Raw genomic sequence first — 15,609 nt, forward strand, 5'->3', positions numbered from 1 at the left:
GTCATTATATTATAAAAATAGGTATAGAAATGGTAAATACTAAATTGTATATGCATGTCATTATTTTAGACACTCTTAAAATAGGTTTAAAAATAAATGTTATATATTTCTTTTTTTTATTAGATATCTATTTTTTTTAATTTAATACTATTTCAGTATGTTCAATAATTTCTCATTATTTAAGAGTCCAAATCAATAATCGTTTAAATATATTTAATCTATCCAAATACTTTTTAAAAGATAAAACTGTGGGAAAACTTTGAATTCTAAACCATACAATATCTCAGATAACTTGAAATCGAAATAAATAATATCAAATAAAATCATATAGATATGATTATCACCTCAAGATTTCTCCTTCTATCATTTGCACAACTATATATGGAAAAAAAATGTAAGGAATTCGTTTTGCTTTTAAATTATTGAAGTACACCATGATGAAGTTTTTATGTTAATTTTCTGAGAAAAGGAGAAACAGAGCTGAAATAACCAACTGAAAATTATGAAGCTCAATATTTTAAAGGTGTTAGATTCAAAGACATGAGAAAAAGTACATTTCAACAAGTAAAAAAATGGTTGCTGCCATAATATGAGAAGAACTAAAATTCTTAGCTTCCTTTAAGCACTTAACTGATACTGATTTATCCTCTTCAAAACCTTGAGAACTCTCACTACTTCATTCAGCACAGTTGCTGGATCAGCAGTGTCAACTCCAACCATTGCAGCCAATACTTCAACTTTCTCCTTTGTTTTTCCATGGAGCAGTAACTCCTCCAAACTCACTTCTTCATCTGATTCATCACCACATGCCTCATTGGATGAATCTGTGTCTGACTTGGCACAGAAAAGGTCCTCAAGAACATCACAATAGCCAGATGAGTCTTCACTTGATGTGAAGGAATTGAAATTGCCAGAGTCAGCCTCAGCAGCTCTTGCACTGTTTAACTTGTTGAATTCCAAGGTAGAAAACATGGGGCAGAAACTGAAGAGGGTGTGATTATTGGGAGTGAAGAGGGTGAAGGAAGGGAAGGAAAACAATGATGAAGTGTAGAGTTCTTTCTCTCCAAAGGGTACCTTTGAGCTTTCTCTGCCATGATTCATTGTTGGTGATGCTGAGGAGTAACACTTGAAAGAACAAAGGGAGTTGATATATAGGTACATCAGTTCATGCCTCTTGGCCCAATGAAGAAAACCAACACAGTAAAAGTAAGAAAAGTGTTAGTATAACAACTGCACAATAAAAACACACCAAGAAAAATGTTATTTTGCCTAGAAAAATAATACATTGATAATCTTGTTCCAATATTTCTTAGTTTAAAATTTCAATTTTTATATGAAATGAAAAAAAAAACATATTATGCAAGGAGACATTGCTTTTGCTGATTCAAAATGAAAGGCGATATAAAATCGGTCTATTTCTGACATTATATCCATAGTTAGCGTATTCGTCGAATGCTTACCGACTTCGATTCGGTCTATTCTAAGCGATCCATTGGGTAAGTAGCGGAAGTAAGAGAAATATTTTTTTTTATATCATGAATTAGAGGTTGTATAGTGGAACAAGTTGTTAATGTATCATTCCTCTTTTAACAAATGAACATTGAAAATACATAAGTTTACAATATGGAGTGATATTGTGTAATTCTAAAAGTAATCCATAACACTCTAAAAGTAATAAGGTGATTATGAACCAAAGAAAAAAAAACAAGGTAATTATGGCCGTAATTCAATAGGACCCTGATTTAGAAATTTGGGTATGTCCTAATACTTTTAATATTTTTGGTTAACTATGTAGGGTCCCATTTTCTGCACACTGCTGTTTTACTATATAGTATATTTGACTTCTGTAGTTTTGCAAAAACATACTATATTCCCTTTTGGTACTTCATATCTGATTAACATCTATGATCTGAAGTACCACTTAACCACTAATCTCTCTCTTTAACACACATGCTTTTGCAGGCAAGAATGAAAATGCACTCACCCACACACTTAGAAACAGACACAACACAATTGAGTACACACATTCATGATTGATGATTGTGGGTGTGTTATGATTGATTAAGTGTGTTCATAAACATGTTCAAATGGCATTGAACAGTAATGTTACAAATTTGTTCAATCATGTAAAGTTTGTTAGAATGTGAGGAATAGAGATTGAAATGGTTGAATTAAAAAGAGGGTAAAGCAGAGGCATGAGTGGGAATCAAAGAGGTCATTTTCTGTGTAGCCCTTAAAGAATGATGTATCTACTAACTAGGAAGGTAAAACTTAACTTCACACTGATTCATTATCATTGCTTCCTCTCATTCACTTCAACCACTAAATTCAACTCCACTCTCACTCTGCATTTCAACTTTTCTTATCTTTCATATCCAAACTTATTATTCAATCAACTTCATTCCCCATTTTATCATTTTTAATAAATTTTAACCCATACTAAATAGAGTATAATGTTTGTGCAAAATAGTTTCACCTACCATTTAGTTACAACTCATCATTGATATGACTTTAATATTATTCACATAAAAGTCAACAAAATAGGTTGGGATTAACTAGGTAACTTTTCTTTCTTTAATAAATAATGCTGATAAAACATATTACTGGAGTTTAAATTTAACTCAATCTATAAAACTCAACCTATTTTTAATTATATCATTTTTAATAAATTTTAACCAATAATAAATCCAGTATAATATTTGTGCAAAATAATTTTAATTATGACACTAATATTATTCACATAAAAGTCAATAAAATAGACTTTGATTAGCTATGTAATTTTTTGTCCAGTAAATAATACTAAAATAGAGTGTATTAAGCTATAAAGCTTCAGATATGTCTCTTAAATGGTATGTCCATGTTGGACACACGTATTAGACTCCAACACTTGTACACGTATCGGTAAAGTATTTAATTCAAAAAATATTTGTTAGATTTCTCACAATTTTAGCAAAGTTCTAACATAATTTTAAACCGAAAAAATACATTAATTTTTTTAAAACTCAAATTTATTGTATAAATTTTTATTATAATTGTAAAAATAAGCAATAAATCATTTTGAACCAGCCATGAGAAACATCTTTCTGTTACAACAAAAATTGAAATATACTTGTGCACATAAATATTTATTGTCAATCTATATAATTCATAATTATATAATATATAGATTTGTGTTTCCGTATCCTACATTTTAGATATTATACGTATCTTCGTGTTTGTGTTTATGTCGTATTAGTATTCGTGTCCGTGTCTATGTTACATAGGTATTAAGAAGTGAACTTTAAGTATAATCCAACCTTAAAAAATTATTTTATAAGATGAAGAAGTTTGCACCCTACTTATATATTATGAAATGTTTTTATCTCTAGTAATCTAGTATTATCTAAGAGTGTGTTGATAATGCCTTTATATAATATTGCATATAAAAGTTTAAAGTTAAAGCAAATTATAACACTTAAAAATGTTTTTAAGTTTATTACATCAGAAATTGATATCTTGATATCTTGTTTATAATATTGTAATTATATGTTCTGATGAGTTTTGGTATATATAGTAACAATCAAACATGGATATTATCCATTTATGATTTTAATTTCTAACATGGAACTATAGTTTTTTGTTCATATATGTTTTAATTACCCAATTTTTTGAATTAGTAAATAATAATTATTCCAAAAATTGAATCAAAGATGGCCCATTTTTTCAGGGACCATAAATATCATCAACCCAAGATTTTATTGTCAGTTTTAATACCTTCCACTCAAATTGCTTATTGCTGATATCACTAAGATGTACAATGCCATTCAACTTATTATTTATTATATTTACAAAACTGAGATATAAAATTAAAATATGTTAATATTTTTTTTTTAAATTGAGTAAATATTATTCAAGAACTTTACATTAAAACATATAAATACATTATTTTGATGAAAAAATAGTTTTAATATTAAAGGAGTGTTATAATATATTCACAAATAAATTTAAATCACAGTGCTAATTAAAATATTAAAATTTAATTTTTTATTATTCAAAATATTTTTTTAAAATATTTGAATCATAATGTTAATTTTACAAAACTTGTGTAATTTGTTTATACGTTTTAAAAAAGTAACTATAAATAAATAAATAAATAGTTAACTTTGTTTTAATATTAATCTTGATTATACCATAATTTTTTATTTGATATACTATCGTATATGTATTTATAGTTATAACTACTATGCCACATAAATTTAAATTATAGTATTATTAAAGTATTAAAATTAAATAATAATAATTTTAGTATTTTTAAGAAATTAATTATAATTTAAAAATATTTTATAATTTTTTGTAATATAAAAGTGGATATACACAATGTATTTGTTGATAAATTTCATAATTTGTAAGAAAATATAAACTAAAAGTCAACTTTTACAGAAGTATATGTAATTTTAATAAAAAAAGTATCATTTAAACACAATTTAAATTATATCCTATAATTATTTAATATGTTATTTTGTATGCATCATCACTAAGACTTACTATGTTCTTCTTGTATTATATTTATTTATACTCTATTGTATCATATCGAACTAATGAACCTTTAAGATGATTATTATAATAATCAACAAGTTTATCCTTCATAATAGTTTAGTTTTTACTTATAATCATATATTTAGGGGAGATTTTAATAATCACTAATTTTTAACACACTTATATAATTTTTAAGATCATTATTATTAAAATCAACACTTGTTATCTATAATAGTTTCTTACAAGTAAAGTAGTTTTATGCTTTGAATGCATCTTTCACTGCATTCATCAATATACAATATTGTGGGAAAAAGGCACTTTTTCATGTGGCAAGGTCAAAGTAAATATGATATTTGACATGATACAATTCTGAAACATGCAATGTGGACATTGGAGGAGGAGAAACTGCTGTTATTGCCAAAATCATTGAAACTATGTGTGCTGTTATTGCCAAAATCATTGAAACTCTATGTGCTGTTATTGCCAAAATCATTGAAACTGCTGTTATTGCCAAAGTCTTATTCTATCATCTACAACAAATGGACTTGCATGATACATTCTCTAACTGTGGCAACTTCAACAAAGAATATCACTTCCTCCCCTCAAATTCTGATCTCCAACTCCTTCTTAAAGTCAATATTATCTACAAAAACCTGTACATTAGAGGGGATAAAAACAAGTTAGTCACAAATGTTTCATTATAAGAAAGACTGATTTGGTCACTTTAAAGATTCAATTTTAAACTTAGACTAAACTAGAACCAACATATAACGAGCAATCCAGGGTGAAATGATGAATAAAACATATTGGAAATAGAGAAGAAGAAAAAAATGTTCACAGAACCATACAGTTTTCCAACCATCAGGATCCACACATGATGTGATCTTTATCTTTGTGTCAAGTATTGGTCCTGGTTCCCGAATAATCTTCCCACCAACAAGTTTAATTGCTTCTGCAGTTTTGTACACATCATCTGTAACAATTGCAATCTGTGAAAATAAAGAAACTGTTAACAAACACAAGGTAGTAAGAATTTCAAATGTCATATGAAAACTCAGTCATTTCTTTACATTAGAAAACAAAAGGCAAAATTGGAATGATGAATAATACTTAGCAGATTCAAATGATATTATCAAAAATGAAAATACGAGCAACTTTGGCTTACCTGAGCATAAGCATCTCCTTTATCATATTCTGTGATTCCATAGTTGTAAGTCAACTCCAGTACAGCACTTTTTTCCTCTGGACCATATCCCACTATTGCTGTTGTGTTCTACTACCGAAAACAAAAACAGAAAAAGAAAAACCATAAACTATCATGGATGAAGCAAAAGCAATCACATGCCCATGTATCAAAAGTCATGGAAAGAAACAATTTTTAGGCCAACAAATCAAACAAGATTGAACCAAATGGATGATACATGTATTTCAAAAGAAACATAAATATGAGAGCACCTAGTTAAAAGATGTCGAATCTTTCTTTCCCAAAAAAATGACCTTATGGCTGCATGTCCATGGATGATGGTTCTTAATGTTGGTGTGTGTCTTCTAGACAGTTGTAAGACGGTTTGCTAACCTAGTTAATTTTAAGGACGTTTCAGTGACATCTCAAACCCAGTAAACACAAATGAATTGTACGGGAGACAGAAATAATAAAAAGAATGATCATGGTATTCTTGTTTTTTCTTTAAAACATTGATGGAAACCTATGGAATCATAAAGAAAAAAGATGTTATATACAACTTCTATGCTCTGGCACAAGCTCTTCAACAACCCTCTGATAGCCCTAGGAGAAAAGGGGAAAAGATAACCTAACAATCTTATTTATATCAAGTTGATAGCTGCACACTCAGATAAATGATTTCACATGATAAAATATAAAAACAGTCATTTGGTAGGGCACACACTTCCATTCTAAACAAGTTGATTGAGCATAGTGCTGAAATGAACATAATTTTACACATCACCAAACAATAGGCAACAAGTACATCATACTTTATAAGAATTAGGTTTGAAAAAAAACACATCAAAATGCGATAGTTCATACAGTTATATCACAGTGTTACTTTTAACTTTTCGTGGTACAAAAGAGATCATTGCACATTACAGAATAGACCAGAAAGGGATCCTGTCCCTCTTGCCCTCAAGCTTAAGATTTCCACCCAGATAAAATGGTATCAGAAACAAAGGCAGCAGAGCCCCCACAATCGGATATAAACAGTGAATTCTTAGCATATACTAGATTCATTAAAATTCTCAATTCCAAATGCCTGTAACAGAATGAATATGAAGGGCACCTGGGATTCTGGATCATCTTGTGTTCGAAGTAGCTTCATGCCAAAAGCCTAAGCAGCAAGTAATCACAAACGAATAAATGTTTTGTATAGAAAGTAAGAACATCCAACATAAAATTGCATTGACCTTCACCTTCTCATAAAATTTGATGGAACGGTCAAGATCACCAACTCGAAGCATTACTTTGTACAAAGGCTCCGGAGAGGGAGCCCTTTCCAAAAGTTCAAATTGATAACCATCAGGATCTTCAATATATGCAATTACTGAGTTGCTTCCCTTGACAGGCATAGGCTCTCTAGTAATTTTGCCACCCTTAGCTCTGACAAGTTCCACAATTCTTGAAATCTAATAAATAAATTATAAAGACAAGCAAATTTCATATTATACATTGGTCAGAAAGAACATGGAAATCCCAAGTAATAACCACAACTGCATCTCCATTCCCACAATAATAACAATAAAATGATTCATTTGGAATAGTTCACAAAATATTGTTTTGTATTAATGAAGAATGTTTACAAATCATAGCATCAAGTTTGGCAAACTCACATCATCAAAAGCAAGACCAAAATGACCAAATCCATCTCCAATGTCATACTTGTCAATCCCATAATCTGGAACATTGTTAAAGGAAAACCAACATTAACAGAAGGGTTTCCACTTCTGAAGAATGTAAAACAAATTTCAGAAAATGCATAGTTCTGCAATTATCAGGAATGTCAACAGTTCTTACTGTATGTCAGTTCAACAGCAAAGTGAGCATCCTCAGGCCCATATCCAAGAAAGGCATTGGTATGTCTCTGCTCTGGCATGTCACGCTTTCTGAGCAACTTCATTCCGAGACACTCTTTATAAAATCTGAAATCACAACAAGAAGTTTATTTCTCCAATAAGAATGATTAATGTAGTATATAGAATCTATAGATTGTTAGTTTCTAACTATTTAATCTTGAACATACTTTATGGTCTTGTCTAAGTCCCCAACACGATACACAGCATGAAGCATTCTTCTCTTGTCATGTTTGACCCAATCCAGTGCATTTTCCTGTGCAGCAGCTGAGGACGTGTTCATAGATGCCTTCTTTGTCATGCAGTTATCATCATCATGTCTCAAAAACTTAGAAGCTTTCAAGCCAAAATTATGTAACCGTCTAATACCTGCATAAAACAACACAACAACAATCTCAGTTGATAAAAATCACAGACACACACCCTCAACATGCAAGAGTGGCAATCCTGGTTAAAAACATGTGTCAAGAACATGCCAAATGCAGCATTAATGCAACACAAGCATGATTTAATAATAAAAATGGGAAAAAAATAAATCCCTTTTAAATTGGGTATCAAATCTAGGATTGATCAAATGGTGGATGAAAAAGATGGCATCTTTGGGGACTATTTGCAAAAGGGTGAAAGACAGAGAGATATGATTCTAGCTTACCGCTACCAAGATGAAAAAGAGAGAGTTTTTGAGAAGGGTTGCAAGAAGAGAAGGAGGGTAACATGAAGGAAGAAAGAGAGGGACGAATTGAAGAAGCCATGGCAAAGGAACAGAGTGAAGTTGTGAATGTTGGAAAAAAAATAATATTAGGCCAATGAAAAAGGCTTTATTGTTTATAATTAGGAAAATGTTTCATCACACCTCAAATTCTAGAGAGAAATAAAAGTTGTATTAAAGGCATGAATTCATACTCGTGGTATATATCATTATGAAACAATGAAACATATACACCAATATACAAATACATTGGTTTGAATTATAATAAAAATTTATATAATAAATTTAAGTTTTTAGAAAATTAATGTATTTATTTTAAATTATATTAAAATTGTATTAAAATTGTCAGAAATCTAACCAATATTTTATTGAATTAGACACTTTACCTACATGTCCTACAAGTATCGATATCCGATAATGTGTTCAACACGGACACATCATTTAAGAAGTGTGTCCGAACCTCATAGATATATCATAATTTCATTAATAATTCAAATTATATAAATCAATATAATGTGGTGGAAAATTGAAAAAATGTTTTTGTTCAAATTTTGTAAAATGAACTCATGAAACTATCTTAATATATGAAATTCAGGTAGGGCTATCAATATTGTTTATGAAGGATTATATGTTAATTTTTATTAAAATATACTTAATGTAAGTCTTTTACAATTTGTTGAATTCTAACAAGTTAACTTAATGTCATTAAAAATATAATTAAAAAGTTTTAGTCGTGAATTATAAATGTATTGTAGATTCCGACAACAATTCCAAATAAGATTATTGATGTTTCTTTATTTAAGTTTTATGTTTTAAAATACTCTATATTTATTTGGAAGATTTTAGAATGATTTTTAGATAATTATATGTATACTTATATACACAAATACGTAGGTATTTATATAAATTAATTTTTTTATAAAATTCAGGACAAAGATTTTTTATGATTTTAAATGAAATTAATCTGATTTTCAATTAAAATTAAAATTAAAATGACAAATTGTTTGAAGAGATTAACTTTGGCTTTTCACTAGAGAAATTCATGTAAAAGTAATAGTTTTAAAGTAAAAGAGAAAATGTTTGTATCCTTCAAGAGATGGTGATCAAGGGGACCAATGTTAGCATGCAATATTTAAAAAATATATATATATATAATATCTTGTATTGGTAACGTGAGGATATGAAAGGTATTATATTATTATTATTATTGAAAAATATATACACTTTTAAAAAAGGTAAAAACAACAAACACAATACAAGAAAAAACTCTCACTACTAACAAACAATAACAACATAAAATTGAATGAGACACTTCTCAAATGTTTATTTTAATTAATTTATTCTTTTACTGATAAATTTAATTTTAGCAATTGACTCTATTTTCTAACCTTTACTATAATTTAGGTCTATCAATAATGAAAACAACAAAACACAAAAATAAATAAATAAAGTGGTAGGTGACTTCTCCTCTCTGTACCATACTATTAGTCATAATTAATTATAAGATCTATCTACTACATTTTTTTTTTGTTTTCTTCTAAATCAATGTACCTTATCACTTGAAACGAAAAAATAATTTAATTATCCATACATTTTATTTATTTGATATATATATATAATGATGAGTATGATTATTTTTTATGAAAAAAAAAATAAATTCAGTATAGACCTTCTCAATAAATGATCAAAATAATTCCCATGAAGATATTTATCACTTTCTCACTCCATATTATTATTTCTCATGAAAAAAATTCTAATCGAATTTATTAATATTCTTGCTCAAATCATGAGTTAATGAACTCAACTTGCAAAATCTCAATCTCCATAATGAGTGAACTGAATTTTCTGTTTTCTTAATATATATATTTTATTAATTAAAAATCAATAGTTAATAATTATTATATATAATTTATGATTTATAATTCCATATTCCTCCTAAATCTTAAGCCTTATCCTAAATACTCTATAGCCAATAAATAATAAGCATACATGTTTCACGTGGTTTTTACTTTTCTAAATGTTATTTTAATTTTTCTTAATAAAACGTCATTACAAAAATATAACATTATCAATATATATATCAACATCTAATTTAATAATTTTTTTTGTTGAATTGATTAAAAAAATGACGTATCTGATTGACCCACCTACTAAACAGTGCGTATATATTTATTATAAAAAATGAAAAATAAATAAAAACAATATGAATATATCAAATGGGATCCAACGTAAGAATCACATTTGCAATTCCAACGTTAAGAAATTGCTGTTTTTTTTTTCTTAAAAAAAAAATATTATCCTTTAAAGCATTTTCTCTGTTACAGTCTCAATCTTCCACTGATACACACACAGATGCAGACTTGACCTAGGGTTTTGATCATTCCTCTTCATGGTTTCAGGTATATATACCTCTTCTTCTACTTATGCTGTTTCTCTTCTTCATTTTTTCAATCATTGGCATGTGAACCCTAATTTCCTTGATTCTAATATGCTTTTATGGTTCTGTTTCTTCTCCCATCGTGCATCTCACAGAGTAAGCTTTGGATCTCCGATTGGAGCCTTACCCATTTTTTCTTATCCTTCAAGCAACGCTTTGGGACACCAAAGTTTCCAAATTGAGGGGAAAAAAGGCATGCTCTTGTAGCTGCTGATTTGGCCTATGGCTCTTGGCTTCTCCAGATTGGGGGATCAGAAGCAAGAATTCCACACCTCTTTGGAGAGTATGAGAGAGGGGGAAGATTTGGATCACGAGTAAGGTGAGGTCTTTCACTTGATTCACATCATTGCTTGTAGTGAATTTGACTGAATGTTTTTTTATTCTAATTTGAAAAATTGTTATTGTTCTAATCTGATGTAGATTTTGAAGTTCTATTTGGAAGTGTTTGGTTGTGTTGTGGTGGATTTTTTTTAATTATTTGTTTATTGGACTGTAAATGGTGTTTTGATGCTTCAAGTGAGTCTTCAGCTTCCCCATGGATTTTTATATTAATGAAATCTATCCCATCCTTGATAATATAGAGGAATGAGTTTTTGTTTTTATGTTTGTTTCCTAAAGTGAAAGGAGAAAACTTAGAAATAATTATTTGTTCTCCAATCAGAATTGGATTTTCATCTCGTTTCATATAAACTATTATAATGTGGATTATTGAGGTGAAATTTCAATTTTGATCAGAGAACAATACAAACAGTGCTTAAGAAATAGTATCTAAGTTTCGTCCTAAGTGAAAACCGTGGTTATGTTAATATTTTTCTCTACATCAACCTGTGATATGCCACTGATAATTTTGTTGTGTTTGATTGCAAACTAAAAATGCAGATATTAATTAAACCTGTGTTGTGCCACTGATAATTGCTTGTCATGTCTGATTTCAAACTTAAATGCAGATATTTGAGGAAGGTTGCTTAGGGTGTGCGCAGGCTGATGAGTAACAAGTATTATGGAAGGTACACCAATAAAGCTGTTTGATCTGTTTTGAATTTTGATAGGTTTGGATATTACAATATGGAGGATGAGAGTGGACTTGAGCTCAGCTTGGGTTTGTCTTGTGGGGGCTCGTCTGCCAAACCCAAGGGTAAGAATGGTAGCTCCTCAGATACTAGGGCTGAAGAAGTTGGTAGAGGTGGCAAAATGGTGGATGACTTTAAGAGCATGTTTGACAATGCTCCTCAGAAGCCAGAATCTATTAGTGGGACGCGAAAAACTGATTCCACAAAGCCTGAGGAGAACTTCTTTAATGACCTTTCTAAGGCCAAAGAAGAGAATGCTTCTTTGAATTTAAATGGTAGAGGATTTCTGGTAGCAAAGAATAGTAAACCTCTTGAGATTGAAGATGAAAAACGGTCAGAGGCAGCAAATAAGCGGAAAATGTCTTTTGATGAGATACGTATTCAGAAGAAGCATGACAGTGATGTCCACCACGCTGATTTGCATGAGAGGGCTAGAACATCTCATATTTCTATAACAGAGGAAGGTTCAACTGCAGAAAATGAAGATGTGGCTGACTCTGAAACTGAGAACTCCACCTCCAGGCCCATCTCACACCACAGTGATGGTTCCAAAGGATTCATCAGAGTTGGTTCTTCTTCCGATGCTGCAAAAGAGGTTCGTGGAAGTGCTGACTCAAATGCTACTGACTTTAATGGGCAGAAGAGGTTTAATGGGTCATCAGAAAAAGACTTTAAGCACACAAACATGAACTACGGTGCTTCCTTTTCTGTTCAACCTGTAAATATGATGAATGTAGCTTACCCTTCTTCAGTACAAGACTCTAGCCCTGTTGGGGCACCAGGCCCTCAGATACATGGAGTGATGCATGTAATGCCTGCTGCAACAGGTGATCGCGCAGGAGCCCAATCAGTGAATAATGGGAGCCTGCCGGTGATGTTTGGATATCCGCCTGTTCAGCTTCCCATGTTGGAGGACCAACCATGGGGTTTGGTTTCTCGTCCTCAGCAATTACACTCTTATGTTGGCAGGGCTCCAACTAACCCAGGTACTTTTTATATGAATGGAACATATTGGTAAAATCTTTCTAACTCAAACCCCCTCCGTAGAAGTGATTGATAAATTGTTAAAATGCTTTGGACTGTGCATATAGTCTATAATGCATTATGGTTGCAAGATTGATAAACTAAACCAAATATGTTAAATCTCACAAGATTGATATAAAGAAGTTATCACTGATAAATGTTTGTATATCTGTTAAGACTGCAGTTTAATATGTTTCTGTATTAATTTTAAGCTCAATTATAATATTATTGTATGGATATAGCTGCACTCCAAGTAATCTCTAACAACATATCCGAGGCCATACCATACGAAGGAAGGCCATTAGATCGTTCCAAAGGAGATGGTAAACAGCGTGTCACTGAAGAAGGCCCCTCTTCACAACCTGAAGATGTGAAAGGAAGAAACACAAGCCTTAGGGCCAAAGATATATCAGACGTATCAGCAGGAGAAGGTTCTATCATTGATTTTTCAAATATTAAGCCCGGTCTTGCTGCAGATGTTAAATTTGGTGGATGTGGTTCCTATCCAAATCTTCCTTGGGTATCCACCTCAGGTTCAGGTCCAAATGGCAGGACAATATCTGGTGTTACTTACCGATATAGCACTAACCAAGTTAGAATTGTGTGTGCTTGCCATGGTTCTCACATGACCCCTGAGGAGTTTGTTCGCCATGCAAACGAAGACCAAGCAGCTGCAGAGGGCAGTGGAGTTTTGGGAACAGTAGCAAACGGCAATCCTGCTGCCTCTTCCCATGGATAGTCTTGTACCGTCTAAGTTGTACCTTAGTATTGAAGTTCCCAACAGGAGAATCAGGGAAATGGGGCTGTTAATTTTTGTAAAGATGAATGAGATTCCTACCATTTTTCTGTACACACTTTGATAACTTGTTTGGCTTTTCAACTTCATTTACTTGTAGCCAATGCAATCAAGTTTGCAGTTGTATGTAATAATGGCCCCTGCTAGCATCATCTGTCCAAGGATCAATACAGTATTGTTGTTTCCAGATTGCTAAGGGCATGTTGGGCACTAAATGGACTTCAAAAATTGAGGATGACCAATCCCTTTAATTATTTTCAAGCTTTTATTAAAACATATGCAAGGATGTGCTTATGGAGTTCTTAAAACATAGGAACTAGTTATCCGGTTTCACCATTTGAGCTACGGATGTAGCAGTTCAGTTGTTAGACGAGTAATGATTCCATATCTGAACGACAATTCTTATTGAATTCTTTATTTTATACCAATATAATTTGTTTTTGTTTTGAAGTTTTTAAATTTCACAACATTCTAGGAACTTAAAATGAGTTGAACAACCCAAACACGTGTGGTTAAGATTAAGAGTTGCTTTGAATTGTGTATATTATTATTGTCATTGCTGATAAAAGTAATACTTTCTTTTCAATTATCAAACGTCAAGCTTCCAGAAAACCTGCACCCACTTTCCACTTCCACCGATGCTTTTGTCTTCCAAACTCTCCATTCTAGAAACGTGGCAAGCCCATTGAAAAGGGGGCATGGGCAAAAATCACTCCATTTCTCAAGGGAATTAATGACCCTCCTGAACTGCCATTTCCTTCTGTTTTCCTCGATGCTCAAACGGAGCCTCTTTTTAACTTAAAAATGAATTTTAAGTCTAATTCAATCTCATAAAACTGGTTTAAAAGGTAAAGTTTGCATCAACACATTTTCTTTATGTCGAGGCTACCAACTAATGCGTGAGATTATATATTATGAATGGTATGATAAGTCCAACAAATAATTGTTAGGATAAACTCAAATGATTTTGCATATTAAGAAGTGAACTTTTAAGTCTAACTCAACTTCATAAAATCAGCTTATAAAGTGAGGTTTGCACCCACTTATATCATTTATATACTATGAAATGTCTTAATCTCTAGTCAATGTGTGATCTTCAACCTATAATAAGAAATGAAGAGTTTTTGTACCAAATTCCACAAATCTTACATATTTACCACATTTTCTTCTATTGTTAATATCGTTTTGTTTTGTTGTCTTGGCAAACTTACAGCATTAGTTTGCTATCTAGTCATGTAGTTTAAAAGTGTGATAACACGTGATTCAACATGGATAATACTATATCAAAACTAAACACTCACTTTAACTCTTTCTTCCTTATCTTGCAACATGTAATGAATAATAATCATCCAAATCTAGCAGTTCCATTTTAATTTTAGAGCTTAAATATGGCATCATGCTACCAAAGGGCAATAATTTCACCCATAACTTTCGTGTTTATCACGTATCATTAGCGTTATCTTTTCCACTGCTGCTGTCACCACACAAGCATGGAAAAAAATAAAGCATTGCTTTGACCAAATGTGTTACATAACCTTCTACCTCTTTGCTACGAAGTCTTGCAACATCACAGCTTTTATTAGGAAGCAGCAAGACAAGCATGTCCTTTTTTGATTGCTTTATTATAATTGACTAAATCAAAGTTGAAATTTGTATATTAACATCGTTTTTTCAACACTTTCTTTTTTAAGTTTCTTTTGATGGGTCAGCCAAACTGATGCAGTTAACTTGGCCGCTATTAGTAAAATATAAGCACTGAGAGGAATATAACAGGTTGTTAGAATGGTTAGTGAAAGATTCATGATCATCATTGAGCATTGAGAAAATATTAAATTCCTCATAAACCTATATCAGTAGATGCAGCCAGATCAGATAATCTTTTTCTGCTCAATCTAATTTTTCATGTACTTTTATGTTGATAAATGAGATCACAATAACCCTTTTTAAAAACGTGTGGCATTTCTGGTGAGTTAAG

General features: G+C 31.1%; 2 protein-coding genes across 3 annotated transcripts; one reads left to right on the plus strand and one right to left on the minus strand.

Annotated features, from left to right (window-relative positions):
* Nucleotides 1-526: 526 nt before the first annotated feature.
* LOC137838113 (putative lactoylglutathione lyase, chloroplastic) lies at nt 527-8,455 on the minus strand. Of its 2 annotated transcripts, none has more exons than XM_090301836.1 (9): nt 8,252-8,395; nt 7,770-7,968; nt 7,544-7,668; nt 7,360-7,424; nt 6,943-7,155; nt 6,813-6,860; nt 5,681-5,788; nt 5,364-5,504; nt 527-1,125 (listed from the first exon to the last, which is right to left on the minus strand). In XM_090301836.1, exons 1-9 carry the CDS (start codon nt 8,349-8,351, stop codon nt 619-621), a joined length of 1,506 nt encoding a protein of 501 aa, XP_090157962.1. In that variant the 5' UTR covers nt 8,352-8,395; the 3' UTR covers nt 527-618. The 2 variants fall into 2 exon arrangements, with proteins under 2 accessions (XP_090157962.1, XP_068503446.2); XM_068647345.2 differs by lacking the exon at nt 527-1,125 and adding an exon at nt 4,701-5,168 and having other exon boundaries at nt 8,252-8,455.
* A 2,056-nt stretch (nt 8,456-10,511) lies between these two features.
* On the plus strand, nt 10,512-13,888 carry NINJA (Putative interactor of JAZ). Its single transcript, XM_068647346.2, has 4 exons — nt 10,512-10,707; nt 10,841-11,064; nt 11,693-12,801; nt 13,081-13,888. The coding sequence occupies exons 3-4, from the start codon at nt 11,811-11,813 to the stop codon at nt 13,575-13,577; spliced, it is 1,488 nt and encodes a 495-aa protein (XP_068503447.2). The 5' UTR covers nt 10,512-10,707; nt 10,841-11,064; nt 11,693-11,810; the 3' UTR covers nt 13,578-13,888.
* The last annotated feature ends 1,721 nt before the right edge of the window (nt 13,889-15,609 follow it).

This window comes from Phaseolus vulgaris, chromosome 4 (genome assembly GCF_051622355.1).
Source record: "Phaseolus vulgaris cultivar YP4 chromosome 4, ASM5162235v1, whole genome shotgun sequence".
Taxonomy (NCBI): domain Eukaryota; kingdom Viridiplantae; phylum Streptophyta; class Magnoliopsida; order Fabales; family Fabaceae; genus Phaseolus; species Phaseolus vulgaris.

Excerpts from the sequence above, each read along its gene's own strand:
- LOC137838113 (XM_090301836.1), bottom strand. The coding sequence starts at position 8,351 with ATGGCTTCTTCAATTCGTCCCTCTCTTTCTTCCTTCATGTTACCCTCC. Across the intron at positions 5,789-6,812 it reads AAGATGATCCAGAATCCCAG|AACACAACAGCAATAGTGGG; the intron begins GTGCCCTTCATA and ends TTTCGGTAGTAG. Across the intron at positions 5,505-5,680 it reads AAGGAGATGCTTATGCTCAG|ATTGCAATTGTTACAGATGA; the intron begins GTAAGCCAAAGT and ends TTATTTTCACAG.
- NINJA (XM_068647346.2), top strand. The coding sequence starts at position 11,811 with ATGGAGGATGAGAGTGGACTTGAGCTCAGCTTGGGTTTGTCTTGTGGG. Across the intron at positions 12,802-13,080 it reads CAGGGCTCCAACTAACCCAG|CTGCACTCCAAGTAATCTCT; the intron begins GTACTTTTTATA and ends GTATGGATATAG.